Source organism: Hyla sarda, chromosome 12 (genome assembly GCF_029499605.1).
Source record: "Hyla sarda isolate aHylSar1 chromosome 12, aHylSar1.hap1, whole genome shotgun sequence".
Classification (NCBI taxonomy): Eukaryota; Metazoa; Chordata; class Amphibia; order Anura; family Hylidae; genus Hyla; species Hyla sarda.
Window position 1 is genome coordinate 11,665,406 of NC_079200.1, and position 21,388 is coordinate 11,686,793.

The window sequence follows — 21,388 nt, forward strand, 5'->3', positions numbered from 1 at the left end:
TTTTTAAGGCTGGGTTTGCACCGAGGAATCTCCAGATGGCATTTCTGCTAGGACCCTGCAGACTGCATTGCCGTCCCCTTAGATGGCAATGTGTTTCTGAACAGATGACCGGCCCACGGAAATTCCGTCCAGAGATTCTGCAGTGTGAACCTGGCCTTACATTCTATGTATCTGTCTTCATGTCCTGTAAAACTATTTGCCATTTGGAAGTCTTACAGCTAAATTCCCATCTGCTTGGGGGGGGGGGGTTATGGGGGAGAGGGAGGAGATCTGAGAAAACATTATGGAGGAATAGTCCTATAAGATCTCTGCCACCCACATAGCACTTGGGAATTTCTAGTGTCTTCCCTCGTATTAGTTGCATCTGTCAGGTCCATAGTACTGCAATATACTCTCTACCATGGGGGTTTTCTAGGACTTGATATGAACGGTGACCTACCTCCATTTGGGCAGGTTTGGACTCCCAGAACCTTCCATGATCAGCTGCATGACACTGCCTCAGAGCTCCAGCTGGTGCTGCCTGGTACTAAAATTACATTGTATGTACTTAAATGGCACTGAACAACTTTATTTTTTTATGAACCTCTCGACAGGTGTCCCCGAAGTCAGGCTATGCTATCCATATCACATTGGTGTTCATCCTGTCCAAAGTCCCCACCTAAGTCTTGGAAAACCCATGTTAATGCCAGCATTAAAGGGGTACTCCGCCTCTAGAAATCTTATCCCCTATCCAAAGGATCTTCCTGCTGCACTCTGCATTCGTTTAGTCGGGTGCAGCGCCGGAGGCTTGTGACGTCACGCCCCCTCCCATAGACTTTCATTGAGGGGGCGTGGCCGTGACATCACAAGCCTCCGCTCTGCATCGCCAGTTATCCAGCACTGAGCAAAGTTCGCTCTTTGCACTAGATGTCTGGGGTGCTGCACAGAGATCATGGGGGTCCCAGCGGCTGCACGCCCACGATCAGATATCTTGTCCCCTATCCTTTAGGGATAAGATGTTTAGGGGTGGAGTACCCCTTTAATGGTACTAATGCTCTGAGATATGCCAACCATATACTAAAAGGTGTCTCTTGCAGGGGCTGCCAACTTGTTGACTGGACAAAAGAAGAACATAATGGCTCTCGCCAAGTCTTGGTGGAACCAGTTCAGCATAAACGCCATGCAACTCATCGGAGCAAACAAGGCCGTGTGTGGCTATCTTCTGGGCCGTCTGGATGAAGAAACGGAGCTGCTTGGGGAAGTTGTCGCTACGCTGCTTGACCTTTATAAGCAGGGGCAGATCAAGCCTAAAATCGACAGTGTATATCCTTTTGAGCAGGTAAGTTGGACACTGACCTATTGATATGGTAAAATAGAACAATAGTGTGACTGGAGTCCAGCCATGGCCACGCTCGAACAATCCAAGGTCTCCCTGAGGAACCCCCAGATGACCCTAGCACGAGTCTGCTTCCGCCTAGTCGGGCCGCGGTATGCGCTGCCATATTTCACTTTTTTGTTGGCAGCTGGGAACAAAGTAAAAGTTTACCTCAACACCCCGCCACGCTTCCTGCTATTGAAACGCCTCCGCTTCTTAAAGTGGCCATTTCCATATGAACAATGATTTGGAAATAAATTGTTCCATCTCGTACCTTCGGGTGTTTAGTTGTCGGATTAATCGCAAAACAAAGTGTGAAATGTGGAATTCAGGGACGGCTCCTGAATGAAGTGGCAGGAGATTAACTTTTCTTTCTTTTTTTTTTTTTTTTTTCTTATTCTTTCTTAAACTTTCTTATTCTTTCTTTCTTTCTTTCTTATTCCTCCTTTTTTGGCTCCAGTTCTATGTTCGCATTTACCAAGTTACATGTAATGTGTTCAGAAGTGATGTCCTACTCGGCTCGCGCACAGGACATAACTGGGGCAATACTTTACCCTCCACATTCTGATTTATGGAAGCATGCCGACTTCCATATGAATGAGAAATACTGTGGCGCGGTCCATTGGTCACTGTATTGGAGGCAAATTTCCCCTTAGACCAGAATTTTATTTATTTTATTTTTTTACATAAAAAATAAAATAAAAATATAACAAGCTATTAATTAGATATTTATTATATATCTAAAAATATATTTTAAATATCTGAAATTATATAAAAATATATAATATAATGCTGTGTGTGTGTGTATATATGTGGATAGATAGATAGATAGTGTGTGTGTATATATAATTGTGTGTGTGTGTGTGTGTGTGTGTGTGTGTATAGTATATATTTTCTAAAAATATAATTAGACTATATAAATTGTTAAATGATATCTAAAAATGTGCAGGTAATTCGGGGAAAAATGAAGACAGTTGCACCACCACCAAATTCTTCTTTATCCAGGTAGCTTCAGTCGTAACTGATGCAGGGGTGCGTCTAGGGGGACGGTAACCTTTTCGTGTGATGTACACGCTTCGTCAAGCCGACGCTTGATTAATATTTTATATTATATATTTTTAAATACTTTTTTATATTCTTAATAAAAATAGAAGAGAAAATAAACATCTGTTATATATTAGTATGAAGGTGAACAAACTCCTTCAGATTAGTACCACAAAGCTGTAAGTACTTGGCGGCCATACGATGCCTTTGGTTGCCTGAGCATGCTGGGAGTTGAAGGTTCACAACGGTGGTACGCTGGTTGGTGAACATTTCCCCGTTACATTTCACCCAGTGGAAGGATACCTTTTCGGCTATGTTCACACTTTGGGGTCATTCTGCAAATAGTGGGTGCTGGCGCAGGGACCGCTCGGAGATACCTCGTCTCCATAGACACAATGCATTTCCAAGCAGATTCTGCCAAAAGAATAGACATGTTCCGGAAAATATATATATATATTTGTACTATATCAATAGAAAGCCTTCCATGATGTAGTCAGCAATCTACTACAGTGTTTTCCAACCAGGGTGCCTCCCGCTGTTGCAAAAACTACAGCTCCCAGCATGCTGGGAGTTGTAGTTTTGCAACAGCTGGAGGCACGTTGGTTGGGAAAGAGCGACTACATGAAGCCAGCTGGCAAATGCCCTTAGTTGACAGCGCCCCCCCCTGCCAATGGTTCCTTGTTATCACCTGACAGACTTACAGGAAATATATATTTTTCCTATCCGGACACTTGATCCCGATCCTGGATAGCCAGTCACATGTCAATATGGCGTTTTCATTGTCGCACTTCCTATGGAAAACTTCAGTCTAGCAGGGCGCTCGTCTGCGTTTCCATCTGACTGGGTTATCTCTATTGCTTCCCTCCGTGCCGACATCTGGCAGCTGCTTCAAGAAGCTTTAGTCACTATCCAGATGTCTTTACTATCGGGACACTTCCCTCATGTTTTATGAGAACGTTCCACCACGGGTCGCCAACAAGTAATCTCGACCTTTTTTAGTTTAACTTTTTTTTAATTTTATTTTGTAATTTATATTTTTATTTTAAATTAAATAATGTAAATTTAATTAAATAAATTAAATAAATCAATTACATTTAAAAATATACAGCTCTATAGGAGAGGGGGGCTGCACGAACGATGCCTCCCTGCCTCTCCCATAGAATTACATGAAGGAGGCGTGCAGACTGCGGTGTCATGCACCCCCCCCCCCCACGATCAGACACTTAACCCCTATCCTGTGGATAGGGGTTAAAATTATTTTACTGCAGTCTTCCTTTAAATTAAAATTTTAATTAAATAAAAAAATACATAAAAAAAAAAATATATATTAAATAAATAATAAAAAAAAATTTTTTGTAGTAAATGACTAACCTCTCCCCAAACAGTTCTTGGGGTATGTTCACACTGCGGAATTGACAAGGAATTCATTTTGGTTTGGAAACTCAGCAAATCAGACCAGAAAATGCTGTGGGAGGACGTCCGGCCACCTTAAGATTGATCCACACGTCAATTCAGGATCAAACTTTAAAGAAAAATGTGTATCTGCGCTATGGGAGGTAAAATACAATAAGATGACAAATATATCATCACTTGTTGGAATTAAATGTAAAAACAAAAGGGTTCATATGAAATCAATGTTGGATACGGCACTTGGTAATCCACTCTCTTAATGCCGATAGTTGTATCACTTCGGTGCGGAGTTACGGTCACTCCACTACTAATTTCACTGCGGTGGTCCCGGTTGTTAAACGGAGCTTGAATGGTCCTTTAGCATATGCGGGGTATCGGGATAGCCGGGAGATCTGCTCCGGCCGGAAGCGTCTCACCGCCTCGCTTCCCTGCTAATACAGTACAAAGAGGTGACCCAAAAAGCGAATAGTGATGTCACTACTGGTAGAGCCAGGGGCCAAAAAGGATCGGACACGTTTCTGAAGGTCCGCTTTCCTTCCTATCGGCATTAAGAGAGTGGATTACCGAGTGCCGGATCTCGATCTTGATCTGGTATGAACCCTTTCTGTTTTTACATTTACGGTAATTCAAACAAGTGATATGATGGCTTTGTCCTCTTATTGTATTTTACCTCCCATAGCGCCGATACACATTTTTCTCTACAGTTTGAACTAATTTGAGTTGAAATACAGGGATCCACTCAGTTGTATCTAGGCTGCTAATCACGGGCATCTAGTGCGCCGGTGCTGTATTTATATCTATATAGATTTATATCTATATCTTCTATATCTATATCCTATATCTTCTATATCTTCATCTTCTATATCTTCATCTTCTATATCTTCATCTTCTATATCTGCTATAGCTATATCTCTAACTATCTGCTCTCTAACTATCTGCTCTCTAACTATCTGCTCTCTAACTATCTGCTCTCTAACTATCTGCTCTCTAACTATCTGCTCTCTAACTATCTGCTCTCTAACTATCTGCTCTCTAACTATCTGCTCTCTAACTATCTGCTCTCTAACTATCTGCTCTCTAACTATCTGCTCTCTAACTATCTGCTCTCTAACTATCTGCTCTCTAACTATCTATCTGCTCTCTAACTAACTATCTGCTCTCTAACTAACTATCTGCTCTCTAACTAACTATCTGCTCTCTAACTAACTATCTGCTCTCTAACTAACTATCTGCTCTCTAACTAACTATCTGCTCTCTAACTAACTATCTGCTCTCTATCTGCTCTCTATCTGCTCTCTATCTGCTCTCTATCTGCTCTCTATCTGCTCTCTATCTGCTCTCTATCTGCTCTCTATCTGCTCTCTATCTGCTCTCTATCTGCTCTCTATCTGCTCTCTATCTGCTCTCTATCTGCTCTCTATCTGCTCTCTATCTGCTCTCTATCTGCTCTCTATCTGCTCTCTATCTGCTCTCTATCTGCTCTCTATCTGCTCTCTATCTGCTCTCTATCTGCTCTCTATCTGCTCTCTATCTGCTCTCTATCTGCTCTCTATCTGCTCTCTATCTGCTCTCTATCTGCTCTCTATCTGCTCTCTATCTGCTCTCTATCTGCTCTCTATCTGCTCTCTATCTGCTCTCTATCTGCTCTCTATCTGCTCTCTATCTGCTCTCTATCTGCTCTCTATCTGCTCTCTATCTGCTCTCTATCTGCTCTCTATCTGCTCTCTATCTGCTCTCTATCTGCTCTCTATCTGCTCTCTATCTGCTCTCTATCTGCTCTCTATCTGCTCTCTATCTGCTCTCTATCTGCTCTCTATCTGCTCTCTATCTGCTCTCTATCTGCTCTCTATCTGCTCTCTATCTGCTCTCTATCTGCTCTCTATCTGCTCTCTATCTGCTCTCTATCTGCTCTCTATCTGCTCTCTATCTGCTCTCTATCTGCTCTCTATCTGCTCTCTATCTGCTCTCTATCTGCTCTCTATCTGCTCTCTATCTGCTCTCTATCTGCTCTCTATCTGCTCTCTATCTGCTCTCTATCTGCTCTCTATCTGCTCTCTATCTGCTCTCTATCTGCTCTCTATCTGCTCTCTATCTGCTCTCTATCTGCTCTCTATCTGCTCTCTATCTGCTCTCTATCTGCTCTCTATCTGCTCTCTATCTGCTCTCTATCTGCTCTCTATCTGCTCTCTATCTGCTCTCTATCTGCTCTCTATCTGCTCTCTATCTGCTCTCTATCTGCTCTCTATCTGCTCTCTATCTGCTCTCTATCTGCTCTCTATCTGCTCTCTATCTGCTCTCTATCTGCTCTCTATCTGCTCTCTATCTGCTCTCTATCTGCTCTCTATCTGCTCTCTATCTGCTCTCTATCTGCTCTCTATCTGCTCTCTATCTGCTCTCTATCTGCTCTCTATCTGCTCTCTATCTGCTCTCTATCTGCTCTCTATCTGCTCTCTATCTGCTCTCTATCTGCTCTCTATCTGCTCTCTATCTGCTCTCTATCTGCTCTCTATCTGCTCTCTATCTGCTCTCTATCTGCTCTCTATCTGCTCTCTATCTGCTCTCTATCTGCTCTCTATCTGCTCTCTATCTGCTCTCTATCTGCTCTCTATCTGCTCTCTATCTGCTCTCTATCTGCTCTCTATCTGCTCTCTATCTGCTCTCTATCTGCTCTCTATCTGCTCTCTATCTGCTCTCTATCTGCTCTCTATCTGCTCTCTATCTGCTCTCTATCTGCTCTCTATCTGCTCTCTATCTGCTCTCTATCTGCTCTCTATCTGCTCTCTATCTGCTCTCTATCTGCTCTCTATCTGCTCTCTATCTGCTCTCTATCTGCTCTCTATCTGCTCTCTATCTGCTCTCTATCTGCTCTCTATCTGCTCTCTATCTGCTCTCTATCTGCTCTCTATCTGCTCTCTATCTGCTCTCTATCTGCTCTCTATCTGCTCTCTATCTGCTCTCTATCTGCTCTCTATCTGCTCTCTATCTGCTCTCTATCTGCTCTCTATCTGCTCTCTATCTGCTCTCTATCTGCTCTCTATCTGCTCTCTATCTGCTCTCTATCTGCTCTCTATCTGCTCTCTATCTGCTCTCTATCTGCTCTCTATCTGCTCTCTATCTGCTCTCTATCTGCTCTCTATCTGCTCTCTATCTGCTCTCTATCTGCTCTCTATCTGCTCTCTATCTGCTCTCTATCTGCTCTCTATCTGCTCTCTATCTGCTCTCTATCTGCTCTCTATCTGCTCTCTATCTGCTCTCTATCTGCTCTCTATCTGCTCTCTATCTGCTCTCTATCTGCTCTCTATCTGCTCTCTATCTGCTCTCTATCTGCTCTCTATCTGCTCTCTATCTGCTCTCTATCTGCTCTCTATCTGCTCTCTATCTGCTCTCTATCTGCTCTCTATCTGCTCTCTATCTGCTCTCTATCTGCTCTCTATCTGCTCTCTATCTGCTCTCTATCTGCTCTCTATCTGCTCTCTATCTGCTCTCTATCTGCTCTCTATCTGCTCTCTATCTGCTCTCTATCTGCTCTCTATCTGCTCTCTATCTGCTCTCTATCTGCTCTCTATCTGCTCTCTATCTGCTCTCTATCTGCTCTCTATCTGCTCTCTATCTGCTCTCTATCTGCTCTCTATCTGCTCTCTATCTGCTCTCTATCTGCTCTCTATCTGCTCTCTATCTGCTCTCTATCTGCTCTCTATCTGCTCTCTATCTGCTCTCTATCTGCTCTCTATCTGCTCTCTATCTGCTCTCTATCTGCTCTCTATCTGCTCTCTATCTGCTCTCTATCTGCTCTCTATCTGCTCTCTATCTGCTCTCTATCTGCTCTCTATCTGCTCTCTATCTGCTCTCTATCTGCTCTCTATCTGCTCTCTATCTGCTCTCTATCTGCTCTCTATCTGCTCTCTATCTGCTCTCTATCTGCTCTCTATCTGCTCTCTATCTGCTCTCTATCTGCTCTCTATCTGCTCTCTATCTGCTCTCTATCTGCTCTCTATCTGCTCTCTATCTGCTCTCTATCTGCTCTCTATCTGCTCTCTATCTGCTCTCTATCTGCTCTCTATCTGCTCTCTATCTGCTCTCTATCTGCTCTCTATCTGCTCTCTATCTGCTCTCTATCTGCTCTCTATCTGCTCTCTATCTGCTCTCTATCTGCTCTCTATCTGCTCTCTATCTGCTCTCTATCTGCTCTCTATCTGCTCTCTATCTGCTCTCTATCTGCTCTCTATCTGCTCTCTATCTGCTCTCTATCTGCTCTCTATCTGCTCTCTATCTGCTCTCTATCTGCTCTCTATCTGCTCTCTATCTGCTCTCTATCTGCTCTCTATCTGCTCTCTATCTGCTCTCTATCTGCTCTCTATCTGCTCTCTATCTGCTCTCTATCTGCTCTCTATCTGCTCTCTATCTGCTCTCTATCTGCTCTCTATCTGCTCTCTATCTGCTCTCTATCTGCTCTCTATCTGCTCTCTATCTGCTCTCTATCTGCTCTCTATCTGCTCTCTATCTGCTCTCTATCTGCTCTCTATCTGCTCTCTATCTGCTCTCTATCTGCTCTCTATCTGCTCTCTATCTGCTCTCTATCTGCTCTCTATCTGCTCTCTATCTGCTCTCTATCTGCTCTCTATCTGCTCTCTATCTGCTCTCTATCTGCTCTCTATCTGCTCTCTATCTGCTCTCTATCTGCTCTCTATCTGCTCTCTATCTGCTCTCTATCTGCTCTCTATCTGCTCTCTATCTGCTCTCTATCTGCTCTCTATCTGCTCTCTATCTGCTCTCTATCTGCTCTCTATCTGCTCTCTATCTGCTCTCTATCTGCTCTCTATCTGCTCTCTATCTGCTCTCTATCTGCTCTCTATCTGCTCTCTATCTGCTCTCTATCTGCTCTCTATCTGCTCTCTATCTGCTCTCTATCTGCTCTCTATCTGCTCTCTATCTGCTCTCTATCTGCTCTCTATCTGCTCTCTATCTGCTCTCTATCTGCTCTCTATCTGCTCTCTATCTGCTCTCTATCTGCTCTCTATCTGCTCTCTATCTGCTCTCTATCTGCTCTCTATCTGCTCTCTATCTGCTCTCTATCTGCTCTCTATCTGCTCTCTATCTGCTCTCTATCTGCTCTCTATCTGCTCTCTATCTGCTCTCTATCTGCTCTCTATCTGCTCTCTATCTGCTCTCTATCTGCTCTCTATCTGCTCTCTATCTGCTCTCTATCTGCTCTCTATCTGCTCTCTATCTGCTCTCTATCTGCTCTCTATCTGCTCTCTATCTGCTCTCTATCTGCTCTCTATCTGCTCTCTATCTGCTCTCTATCTGCTCTCTATCTGCTCTCTATCTGCTCTCTATCTGCTCTCTATCTGCTCTCTATCTGCTCTCTATCTGCTCTCTATCTGCTCTCTATCTGCTCTCTATCTGCTCTCTATCTGCTCTCTATCTGCTCTCTATCTGCTCTCTATCTGCTCTCTATCTGCTCTCTATCTGCTCTCTATCTGCTCTCTATCTGCTCTCTATCTGCTCTCTATCTGCTCTCTATCTGCTCTCTATCTGCTCTCTATCTGCTCTCTATCTGCTCTCTATCTGCTCTCTATCTGCTCTCTATCTGCTCTCTATCTGCTCTCTATCTGCTCTCTATCTGCTCTCTATCTGCTCTCTATCTGCTCTCTATCTGCTCTCTATCTGCTCTCTATCTGCTCTCTATCTGCTCTCTATCTGCTCTCTATCTGCTCTCTATCTGCTCTCTATCTGCTCTCTATCTGCTCTCTATCTGCTCTCTATCTGCTCTCTATCTGCTCTCTATCTGCTCTCTATCTGCTCTCTATCTGCTCTCTATCTGCTCTCTATCTGCTCTCTATCTGCTCTCTATCTGCTCTCTATCTGCTCTCTATCTGCTCTCTATCTGCTCTCTATCTGCTCTCTATCTGCTCTCTATCTGCTCTCTATCTGCTCTCTATCTGCTCTCTATCTGCTCTCTATCTGCTCTCTATCTGCTCTCTATCTGCTCTCTATCTGCTCTCTATCTGCTCTCTATCTGCTCTCTATCTGCTCTCTATCTGCTCTCTATCTGCTCTCTATCTGCTCTCTATCTGCTCTCTATCTGCTCTCTATCTGCTCTCTATCTGCTCTCTATCTGCTCTCTATCTGCTCTCTATCTGCTCTCTATCTGCTCTCTATCTGCTCTCTATCTGCTCTCTATCTGCTCTCTATCTGCTCTCTATCTGCTCTCTATCTGCTCTCTATCTGCTCTCTATCTGCTCTCTATCTGCTCTCTATCTGCTCTCTATCTGCTCTCTATCTGCTCTCTATCTGCTCTCTATCTGCTCTCTATCTGCTCTCTATCTGCTCTCTATCTGCTCTCTATCTGCTCTCTATCTGCTCTCTATCTGCTCTCTATCTGCTCTCTATCTGCTCTCTATCTGCTCTCTATCTGCTCTCTATCTGCTCTCTATCTGCTCTCTATCTGCTCTCTATCTGCTCTCTATCTGCTCTCTATCTGCTCTCTATCTGCTCTCTATCTGCTCTCTATCTGCTCTCTATCTGCTCTCTATCTGCTCTCTATCTGCTCTCTATCTGCTCTCTATCTGCTCTCTATCTGCTCTCTATCTGCTCTCTATCTGCTCTCTATCTGCTCTCTATCTGCTCTCTATCTGCTCTCTATCTGCTCTCTATCTGCTCTCTATCTGCTCTCTATCTGCTCTCTATCTGCTCTCTATCTGCTCTCTATCTGCTCTCTATCTGCTCTCTATCTGCTCTCTATCTGCTCTCTATCTGCTCTCTATCTGCTCTCTATCTGCTCTCTATCTGCTCTCTATCTGCTCTCTATCTGCTCTCTATCTGCTCTCTATCTGCTCTCTATCTGCTCTCTATCTGCTCTCTATCTGCTCTCTATCTGCTCTCTATCTGCTCTCTATCTGCTCTCTATCTGCTCTCTATCTGCTCTCTATCTGCTCTCTATCTGCTCTCTATCTGCTCTCTATCTGCTCTCTATCTGCTCTCTATCTGCTCTCTATCTGCTCTCTATCTGCTCTCTATCTGCTCTCTATCTGCTCTCTATCTGCTCTCTATCTGCTCTCTATCTGCTCTCTATCTGCTCTCTATCTGCTCTCTATCTGCTCTCTATCTGCTCTCTATCTGCTCTCTATCTGCTCTCTATCTGCTCTCTATCTGCTCTCTATCTGCTCTCTATCTGCTCTCTATCTGCTCTCTATCTGCTCTCTATCTGCTCTCTATCTGCTCTCTATCTGCTCTCTATCTGCTCTCTATCTGCTCTCTATCTGCTCTCTATCTGCTCTCTATCTGCTCTCTATCTGCTCTCTATCTGCTCTCTATCTGCTCTCTATCTGCTCTCTATCTGCTCTCTATCTGCTCTCTATCTGCTCTCTATCTGCTCTCTATCTGCTCTCTATCTGCTCTCTATCTGCTCTCTATCTGCTCTCTATCTGCTCTCTATCTGCTCTCTATCTGCTCTCTATCTGCTCTCTATCTGCTCTCTATCTGCTCTCTATCTGCTCTCTATCTGCTCTCTATCTGCTCTCTATCTGCTCTCTATCTGCTCTCTATCTGCTCTCTATCTGCTCTCTATCTGCTCTCTATCTGCTCTCTATCTGCTCTCTATCTGCTCTCTATCTGCTCTCTATCTGCTCTCTATCTGCTCTCTATCTGCTCTCTATCTGCTCTCTATCTGCTCTCTATCTGCTCTCTATCTGCTCTCTATCTGCTCTCTATCTGCTCTCTATCTGCTCTCTATCTGCTCTCTATCTGCTCTCTATCTGCTCTCTATCTGCTCTCTATCTGCTCTCTATCTGCTCTCTATCTGCTCTCTATCTGCTCTCTATCTGCTCTCTATCTGCTCTCTATCTGCTCTCTATCTGCTCTCTATCTGCTCTCTATCTGCTCTCTATCTGCTCTCTATCTGCTCTCTATCTGCTCTCTATCTGCTCTCTATCTGCTCTCTATCTGCTCTCTATCTGCTCTCTATCTGCTCTCTATCTGCTCTCTATCTGCTCTCTATCTGCTCTCTATCTGCTCTCTATCTGCTCTCTATCTGCTCTCTATCTGCTCTCTATCTGCTCTCTATCTGCTCTCTATCTGCTCTCTATCTGCTCTCTATCTGCTCTCTATCTGCTCTCTATCTGCTCTCTATCTGCTCTCTATCTGCTCTCTATCTGCTCTCTATCTGCTCTCTATCTGCTCTCTATCTGCTCTCTATCTGCTCTCTATCTGCTCTCTATCTGCTCTCTATCTGCTCTCTATCTGCTCTCTATCTGCTCTCTATCTGCTCTCTATCTGCTCTCTATCTGCTCTCTATCTGCTCTCTATCTGCTCTCTATCTGCTCTCTATCTGCTCTCTATCTGCTCTCTATCTGCTCTCTATCTGCTCTCTATCTGCTCTCTATCTGCTCTCTATCTGCTCTCTATCTGCTCTCTATCTGCTCTCTATCTGCTCTCTATCTGCTCTCTATCTGCTCTCTATCTGCTCTCTATCTGCTCTCTATCTGCTCTCTATCTGCTCTCTATCTGCTCTCTATCTGCTCTCTATCTGCTCTCTATCTGCTCTCTATCTGCTCTCTATCTGCTCTCTATCTGCTCTCTATCTGCTCTCTATCTGCTCTCTATCTGCTCTCTATCTGCTCTCTATCTGCTCTCTATCTGCTCTCTATCTGCTCTCTATCTGCTCTCTATCTGCTCTCTATCTGCTCTCTATCTGCTCTCTATCTGCTCTCTATCTGCTCTCTATCTGCTCTCTATCTGCTCTCTATCTGCTCTCTATCTGCTCTCTATCTGCTCTCTATCTGCTCTCTATCTGCTCTCTATCTGCTCTCTATCTGCTCTCTATCTGCTCTCTATCTGCTCTCTATCTGCTCTCTATCTGCTCTCTATCTGCTCTCTATCTGCTCTCTATCTGCTCTCTATCTGCTCTCTATCTGCTCTCTATCTGCTCTCTATCTGCTCTCTATCTGCTCTCTATCTGCTCTCTATCTGCTCTCTATCTGCTCTCTATCTGCTCTCTATCTGCTCTCTATCTGCTCTCTATCTGCTCTCTATCTGCTCTCTATCTGCTCTCTATCTGCTCTCTATCTGCTCTCTATCTGCTCTCTATCTGCTCTCTATCTGCTCTCTATCTGCTCTCTATCTGCTCTCTATCTGCTCTCTATCTGCTCTCTATCTGCTCTCTATCTGCTCTCTATCTGCTCTCTATCTGCTCTCTATCTGCTCTCTATCTGCTCTCTATCTGCTCTCTATCTGCTCTCTATCTGCTCTCTATCTGCTCTCTATCTGCTCTCTATCTGCTCTCTATCTGCTCTCTATCTGCTCTCTATCTGCTCTCTATCTGCTCTCTATCTGCTCTCTATCTGCTCTCTATCTGCTCTCTATCTGCTCTCTATCTGCTCTCTATCTGCTCTCTATCTGCTCTCTATCTGCTCTCTATCTGCTCTCTATCTGCTCTCTATCTGCTCTCTATCTGCTCTCTATCTGCTCTCTATCTGCTCTCTATCTGCTCTCTATCTGCTCTCTATCTGCTCTCTATCTGCTCTCTATCTGCTCTCTATCTGCTCTCTATCTGCTCTCTATCTGCTCTCTATCTGCTCTCTATCTGCTCTCTATCTGCTCTCTATCTGCTCTCTATCTGCTCTCTATCTGCTCTCTATCTGCTCTCTATCTGCTCTCTATCTGCTCTCTATCTGCTCTCTATCTGCTCTCTATCTGCTCTCTATCTGCTCTCTATCTGCTCTCTATCTGCTCTCTATCTGCTCTCTATCTGCTCTCTATCTGCTCTCTATCTGCTCTCTATCTGCTCTCTATCTGCTCTCTATCTGCTCTCTATCTGCTCTCTATCTGCTCTCTATCTGCTCTCTATCTGCTCTCTATCTGCTCTCTATCTGCTCTCTATCTGCTCTCTATCTGCTCTCTATCTGCTCTCTATCTGCTCTCTATCTGCTCTCTATCTGCTCTCTATCTGCTCTCTATCTGCTCTCTATCTGCTCTCTATCTGCTCTCTATCTGCTCTCTATCTGCTCTCTATCTGCTCTCTATCTGCTCTCTATCTGCTCTCTATCTGCTCTCTATCTGCTCTCTATCTGCTCTCTATCTGCTCTCTATCTGCTCTCTATCTGCTCTCTATCTGCTCTCTATCTGCTCTCTATCTGCTCTCTATCTGCTCTCTATCTGCTCTCTATCTGCTCTCTATCTGCTCTCTATCTGCTCTCTATCTGCTCTCTATCTGCTCTCTATCTGCTCTCTATCTGCTCTCTATCTGCTCTCTATCTGCTCTCTATCTGCTCTCTATCTGCTCTCTATCTGCTCTCTATCTGCTCTCTATCTGCTCTCTATCTGCTCTCTATCTGCTCTCTATCTGCTCTCTATCTGCTCTCTATCTGCTCTCTATCTGCTCTCTATCTGCTCTCTATCTGCTCTCTATCTGCTCTCTATCTGCTCTCTATCTGCTCTCTATCTGCTCTCTATCTGCTCTCTATCTGCTCTCTATCTGCTCTCTATCTGCTCTCTATCTGCTCTCTATCTGCTCTCTATCTGCTCTCTATCTGCTCTCTATCTGCTCTCTATCTGCTCTCTATCTGCTCTCTATCTGCTCTCTATCTGCTCTCTATCTGCTCTCTATCTGCTCTCTATCTGCTCTCTATCTGCTCTCTATCTGCTCTCTATCTGCTCTCTATCTGCTCTCTATCTGCTCTCTATCTGCTCTCTATCTGCTCTCTATCTGCTCTCTATCTGCTCTCTATCTGCTCTCTATCTGCTCTCTATCTGCTCTCTATCTGCTCTCTATCTGCTCTCTATCTGCTCTCTATCTGCTCTCTATCTGCTCTCTATCTGCTCTCTATCTGCTCTCTATCTGCTCTCTATCTGCTCTCTATCTGCTCTCTATCTGCTCTCTATCTGCTCTCTATCTGCTCTCTATCTGCTCTCTATCTGCTCTCTATCTGCTCTCTATCTGCTCTCTATCTGCTCTCTATCTGCTCTCTATCTGCTCTCTATCTGCTCTCTATCTGCTCTCTATCTGCTCTCTATCTGCTCTCTATCTGCTCTCTATCTGCTCTCTATCTGCTCTCTATCTGCTCTCTATCTGCTCTCTATCTGCTCTCTATCTGCTCTCTATCTGCTCTCTATCTGCTCTCTATCTGCTCTCTATCTGCTCTCTATCTGCTCTCTATCTGCTCTCTATCTGCTCTCTATCTGCTCTCTATCTGCTCTCTATCTGCTCTCTATCTGCTCTCTATCTGCTCTCTATCTGCTCTCTATCTGCTCTCTATCTGCTCTCTATCTGCTCTCTATCTGCTCTCTATCTGCTCTCTATCTGCTCTCTATCTGCTCTCTATCTGCTCTCTATCTGCTCTCTATCTGCTCTCTATCTGCTCTCTATCTGCTCTCTATCTGCTCTCTATCTGCTCTCTATCTGCTCTCTATCTGCTCTCTATCTGCTCTCTATCTGCTCTCTATCTGCTCTCTATCTGCTCTCTATCTGCTCTCTATCTGCTCTCTATCTGCTCTCTATCTGCTCTCTATCTGCTCTCTATCTGCTCTCTATCTGCTCTCTATCTGCTCTCTATCTGCTCTCTATCTGCTCTCTATCTGCTCTCTATCTGCTCTCTATCTGCTCTCTATCTGCTCTCTATCTGCTCTCTATCTGCTCTCTATCTGCTCTCTATCTGCTCTCTATCTGCTCTCTATCTGCTCTCTATCTGCTCTCTATCTGCTCTCTATCTGCTCTCTATCTGCTCTCTATCTGCTCTCTATCTGCTCTCTATCTGCTCTCTATCTGCTCTCTATCTGCTCTCTATCTGCTCTCTATCTGCTCTCTATCTGCTCTCTATCTGCTCTCTATCTGCTCTCTATCTGCTCTCTATCTGCTCTCTATCTGCTCTCTATCTGCTCTCTATCTGCTCTCTATCTGCTCTCTATCTGCTCTCTATCTGCTCTCTATCTGCTCTCTATCTGCTCTCTATCTGCTCTCTATCTGCTCTCTATCTGCTCTCTATCTGCTCTCTATCTGCTCTCTATCTGCTCTCTATCTGCTCTCTATCTGCTCTCTATCTGCTCTCTATCTGCTCTCTATCTGCTCTCTATCTGCTCTCTATCTGCTCTCTATCTGCTCTCTATCTGCTCTCTATCTGCTCTCTATCTGCTCTCTATCTGCTCTCTATCTGCTCTCTATCTGCTCTCTATCTGCTCTCTATCTGCTCTCTATCTGCTCTCTATCTGCTCTCTATCTGCTCTCTATCTGCTCTCTATCTGCTCTCTATCTGCTCTCTATCTGCTCTCTATCTGCTCTCTATCTGCTCTCTATCTGCTCTCTATCTGCTCTCTATCTGCTCTCTATCTGCTCTCTATCTGCTCTCTATCTGCTCTCTATCTGCTCTCTATCTGCTCTCTATCTGCTCTCTATCTGCTCTCTATCTGCTCTCTATCTGCTCTCTATCTGCTCTCTATCTGCTCTCTATCTGCTCTCTATCTGCTCTCTATCTGCTCTCTATCTGCTCTCTATCTGCTCTCTATCTGCTCTCTATCTGCTCTCTATCTGCTCTCTATCTGCTCTCTATCTGCTCTCTATCTGCTCTCTATCTGCTCTCTATCTGCTCTCTATCTGCTCTCTATCTGCTCTCTATCTGCTCTCTATCTGCTCTCTATCTGCTCTCTATCTGCTCTCTATCTGCTCTCTATCTGCTCTCTATCTGCTCTCTATCTGCTCTCTATCTGCTCTCTATCTGCTCTCTATCTGCTCTCTATCTGCTCTCTATCTGCTCTCTATCTGCTCTCTATCTGCTCTCTATCTGCTCTCTATCTGCTCTCTATCTGCTCTCTATCTGCTCTCTATCTGCTCTCTATCTGCTCTCTATCTGCTCTCTATCTGCTCTCTATCTGCTCTCTATCTGCTCTCTATCTGCTCTCTATCTGCTCTCTATCTGCTCTCTATCTGCTCTCTATCTGCTCTCTATCTGCTCTCTATCTGCTCTCTATCTGCTCTCTATCTGCTCTCTATCTGCTCTCTATCTGCTCTCTATCTGCTCTCTATCTGCTCTCTATCTGCTCTCTATCTGCTCTCTATCTGCTCTCTATCTGCTCTCTATCTGCTCTCTATCTGCTCTCTATCTGCTCTCTATCTGCTCTCTATCTGCTCTCTATCTGCTCTCTATCTGCTCTCTATCTGCTCTCTATCTGCTCTCTATCTGCTCTCTATCTGCTCTCTATCTGCTCTCTATCTGCTCTCTATCTGCTCTCTATCTGCTCTCTATCTGCTCTCTATCTGCTCTCTATCTGCTCTCTATCTGCTCTCTATCTGCTCTCTATCTGCTCTCTATCTGCTCTCTATCTGCTCTCTATCTGCTCTCTATCTGCTCTCTATCTGCTCTCTATCTGCTCTCTATCTGCTCTCTATCTGCTCTCTATCTGCTCTCTATCTGCTCTCTATCTGCTCTCTATCTGCTCTCTATCTGCTCTCTATCTGCTCTCTATCTGCTCTCTATCTGCTCTCTATCTGCTCTCTATCTGCTCTCTATCTGCTCTCTATCTGCTCTCTATCTGCTCTCTATCTGCTCTCTATCTGCTCTCTATCTGCTCTCTATCTGCTCTCTATCTGCTCTCTATCTGCTCTCTATCTGCTCTCTATCTGCTCTCTATCTGCTCTCTATCTGCTCTCTATCTGCTCTCTATCTGCTCTCTATCTGCTCTCTATCTGCTCTCTATCTGCTCTCTATCTGCTCTCTATCTGCTCTCTATCTGCTCTCTATCTGCTCTCTATCTGCTCTCTATCTGCTCTCTATCTGCTCTCTATCTGCTCTCTATCTGCTCTCTATCTGCTCTCTATCTGCTCTCTATCTGCTCTCTATCTGCTCTCTATCTGCTCTCTATCTGCTCTCTATCTGCTCTCTATCTGCTCTCTATCTGCTCTCTATCTGCTCTCTATCTGCTCTCTATCTGCTCTCTATCTGCTCTCTATCTGCTCTCTATCTGCTCTCTATCTGCTCTCTATCTGCTCTCTATCTGCTCTCTATCTGCTCTCTATCTGCTCTCTATCTGCTCTCTATCTGCTCTCTATCTGCTCTCTATCTGCTCTCTATCTGCTCTCTATCTGCTCTCTATCTGCTCTCTATCTGCTCTCTATCTGCTCTCTATCTGCTCTCTATCTGCTCTCTATCTGCTCTCTATCTGCTCTCTATCTGCTCTCTATCTGCTCTCTATCTGCTCTCTATCTGCTCTCTATCTGCTCTCTATCTGCTCTCTATCTGCTCTCTATCTGCTCTCTATCTGCTCTCTATCTGCTCTCTATCTGCTCTCTATCTGCTCTCTATCTGCTCTCTATCTGCTCTCTATCTGCTCTCTATCTGCTCTCTATCTGCTCTCTATCTGCTCTCTATCTGCTCTCTATCTGCTCTCTATCTGCTCTCTATCTGCTCTCTATCTGCTCTCTATCTGCTCTCTATCTGCTCTCTATCTGCTCTCTATCTGCTCTCTATCTGCTCTCTATCTGCTCTCTATCTGCTCTCTATCTGCTCTCTATCTGCTCTCTATCTGCTCTCTATCTGCTCTCTATCTGCTCTCTATCTGCTCTCTATCTGCTCTCTATCTGCTCTCTATCTGCTCTCTATCTGCTCTCTATCTGCTCTCTATCTGCTCTCTATCTCTTCTGGGACGACCATTGTATGTTGAAACTAGAGATGAGCGAACTTACAGTAAATTCGATTCATCACAAACTTCTCGGCTCGGCAGTTGATGACTTATCCTGCATAAATTAGTTCAGCTTTCCGGAGCTCCGGAGGGCTGGAAAAGGTGGATACAGTCCTAGGAAAGAGTCTCCTATGACTGTATCCACCTTTTCCAGCCCACCGGAGCACCTGAAAGCTGAACTAATTTATGCAGGATAATCCATCAACTGCCGAGCCGAGAAGTTCGTGACGAATCAAATTTACTGTAAGTTCGCTCATCTCTATTTGAAACCATTGTATGTTGAGACCAGAACTCTATTGAAACCTGGTAATTGGTTCTGAAGCCCCAAAATGTCATCTGAAAAAAAGTGAGTAAAGAAAAATAAGTAGATAACTAATACAGATAAAGCAAATCCTGATATATAAAAGTAATAAAGATCTGCTGGGAGCTGTAAATCACTGTCTATCAGTGATTCCCAACCAGGGTGTCTCCAGCTATTGCAAAACTACAACTCCAAGCATGCCCGGACAGCCGTTGGCTGTCCGGGCATGCTGGGAGTTGTAGTTTTGCAATAGCTGGAGACACCCTGGTTGGGAAACTATGGTTTATGTAGAGGGCAGGAGCTTCTTCAGGGTCCTATACAGTACACACAGTGTCCCAAATGGAGCCGCCCTTACTTGGGGTCCAAAGGAGCAGCTAACCCGGTCACAGGTAAGGAGTAGTACAGAACTTGTAATATCTCCCTGTACTGTAGGGGGTGCTACCAGACACCAGTCAGTGCATGCACTTCAGTAATACAGGCGATTTACCAGTAAAATGCCCATTCTGATTGGTCAGTTCCTGTGACAGATATCACAGATCTGGACTGTCCGTAGCATTGTATGTTGAGTCTGGTTTCATGTTACAATGGTATTTTCTGGACCATTGTATGTCGACACTTTTGTATGTTAAGGCCATTGTAAGTTGAGGGATCACTGTATCGGGATCAAACTTATTTAGTCAGGAGAAATAGTCCCATTTACTTCAATGGGCTTTTACCCACCAGAAAATTAAAGGATACCTCATCAAATAAACTTTTGATATATTTTAGGTTAATGAATGTTGAATAACTTTCCAATAGCATGTTAATGAAAAATATGCTTCTTTCTATTGTATTTTTCCCGATCAGTCCTGTCAGCAAGCATTTCTGACTCATGCTGGAGTCCTAAACACTCAGAGCTGCCAGCCTGCTTTGTTCACAGCCAAACAGACTGTGAACAAAGCAGGCTGGCCGCTCTGAGTGTTCTCCCTTGTGAACAAAGCAGACTGGCAGCTCGTAGTGTTTAGGACTCCAGCATGAGTCTGAAATGCTTGCTGCCAGGACTGGTAGGGAGACCCCTAGTGGTCATTTCTTCAAAGTGGAAAATTAAATAGAAAGAAGCATATTTTTGAATAACATGCAATTGTAAAGTTATTCTGCATACATTAATCTGTAATATATCAAAAGTTTTTTTTGATGAGAGGTACCCTTTAACCTGTTCAATCTACTGGCGGAATGTGATTCCAGAGTTTCATCTGTGGTAAGATTCCTCCGTGTGAAAAAGGCCATTAAAGTCAACGGAACTTTCATTCAAGGAAGAATTGGAGCGGAGTACTGGCCCAGAATTACAAAGTCAATTATTTGTCAATTCTTCAGTGTGAACATACCCCAAATGTTGGAACCTCCACTATGGAGAATGCAGCATTGTGAACTGTACCTAAATGGCCTTCCATGAATTGGATCCTTGTCTAGATTTCATGTATGGATAGTGACGTCATAGAGAGTTGAAATGATGGAGAGAAGAACCTTTATGATCTGGGAATAGGCCAATTGTATTAGGACAGTCTATGTAGCGCCAACCTACTGTGTAGTGTTGTAGAAGGACTCGAGTCTCACTGGGGCTGCTCAGATTCTGATCCATGGCCACAATGTAGATCTAGCCTTTGGCTGTCCAAGCATGCTGGGAGTTGTAGTTGGGGGAGCACCCTGGTTAGGAAACACTGTAGTAGATTCCTGATGGACGTCATGGTATGTTTGATATGGTAAGTTGGGAAATATATTTTGATGCGTTTTGATATATTATAGAATATATAGTACTTGGTTTCAGTCCAACTACCATATATACTAGAGTATAAGCCTAGTTTTTCAGCATGATTTTTCGTGCTGAAAACGCCCCCCTCGGCTTATACTCGTGTGAACTCTCCGCCTGTCAATCCCTTCTCAGTGGTCTTAAACCTGCAGGCCTCCAGATGTTGCAAAACTACAGCTCCCAGCATGCCCGGACAGCCATCAGCATGCTGGGAGTTGTAGTTTTGAAACATCTGGAGGTCTGCAGATTGAAGACCACTGCGGCCTTCGTCATCATCCAGACCCCCCCTTTAGTTTTCTACTCACCTCCCCACGGTGGGAAGGTAGGGTGAACTGGTCTGTGACGTCCCTGTGCGTCGTCGTCAAGGCAACATCACTAGTCCGGGGCCGGAGCGGAGAAGAGGGACTCCCGGTGAAGATGGACAGCCCGGAACGACTAACCCTCCCCACCGGACGGTCCCTGCAGCATAGATGGCCCGGACCAGCTCACCCTTCCTTCCCACCAAGGGGAGGTGAGTAGAAAACTAAAGGGGGGTCTGGATGATGAAGGCAGCAGTGGTCTTCAACTTGCGGACTTCCAGAGGTTTCAAAACTACAACTCCCAGCATACCCGGACAGCCATCTGCTGTCCGGGCATGCTGGGAGTTGTAGTTTTGCAACATCTGGAGGTCCGCAGATGTTGAAGACCACTGATGAAGGGATTAACAGGCGGTGATGTATTTCCCACCCTAGGCTTATAGTCGAGTCAATAACTTTTCCTGGGTTTTTGGGTTGAATTTAGGGGTCTCTGTTTATATTTGGGTCGGCTTATACTCGAGTATATACGG

At 44.5% G+C, this 21,388-nt stretch overlaps 1 protein-coding gene across 1 annotated transcript in view; it reads left to right on the forward strand.

The window, feature by feature from the left end:
• VAT1 (vesicle amine transport 1) overlaps positions 1–21,388 on the forward strand; it is a 78,937-nt gene that overhangs the window by 48,185 nt on the left and 9,364 nt on the right. Inside the window, exon 5 of the mRNA XM_056548034.1 lies at positions 1,077–1,318. Coding sequence (XP_056404009.1) covers positions 1,077–1,318 — 242 coding nt within the window. The remainder of the gene's footprint in view (positions 1–1,076; positions 1,319–21,388) is intronic.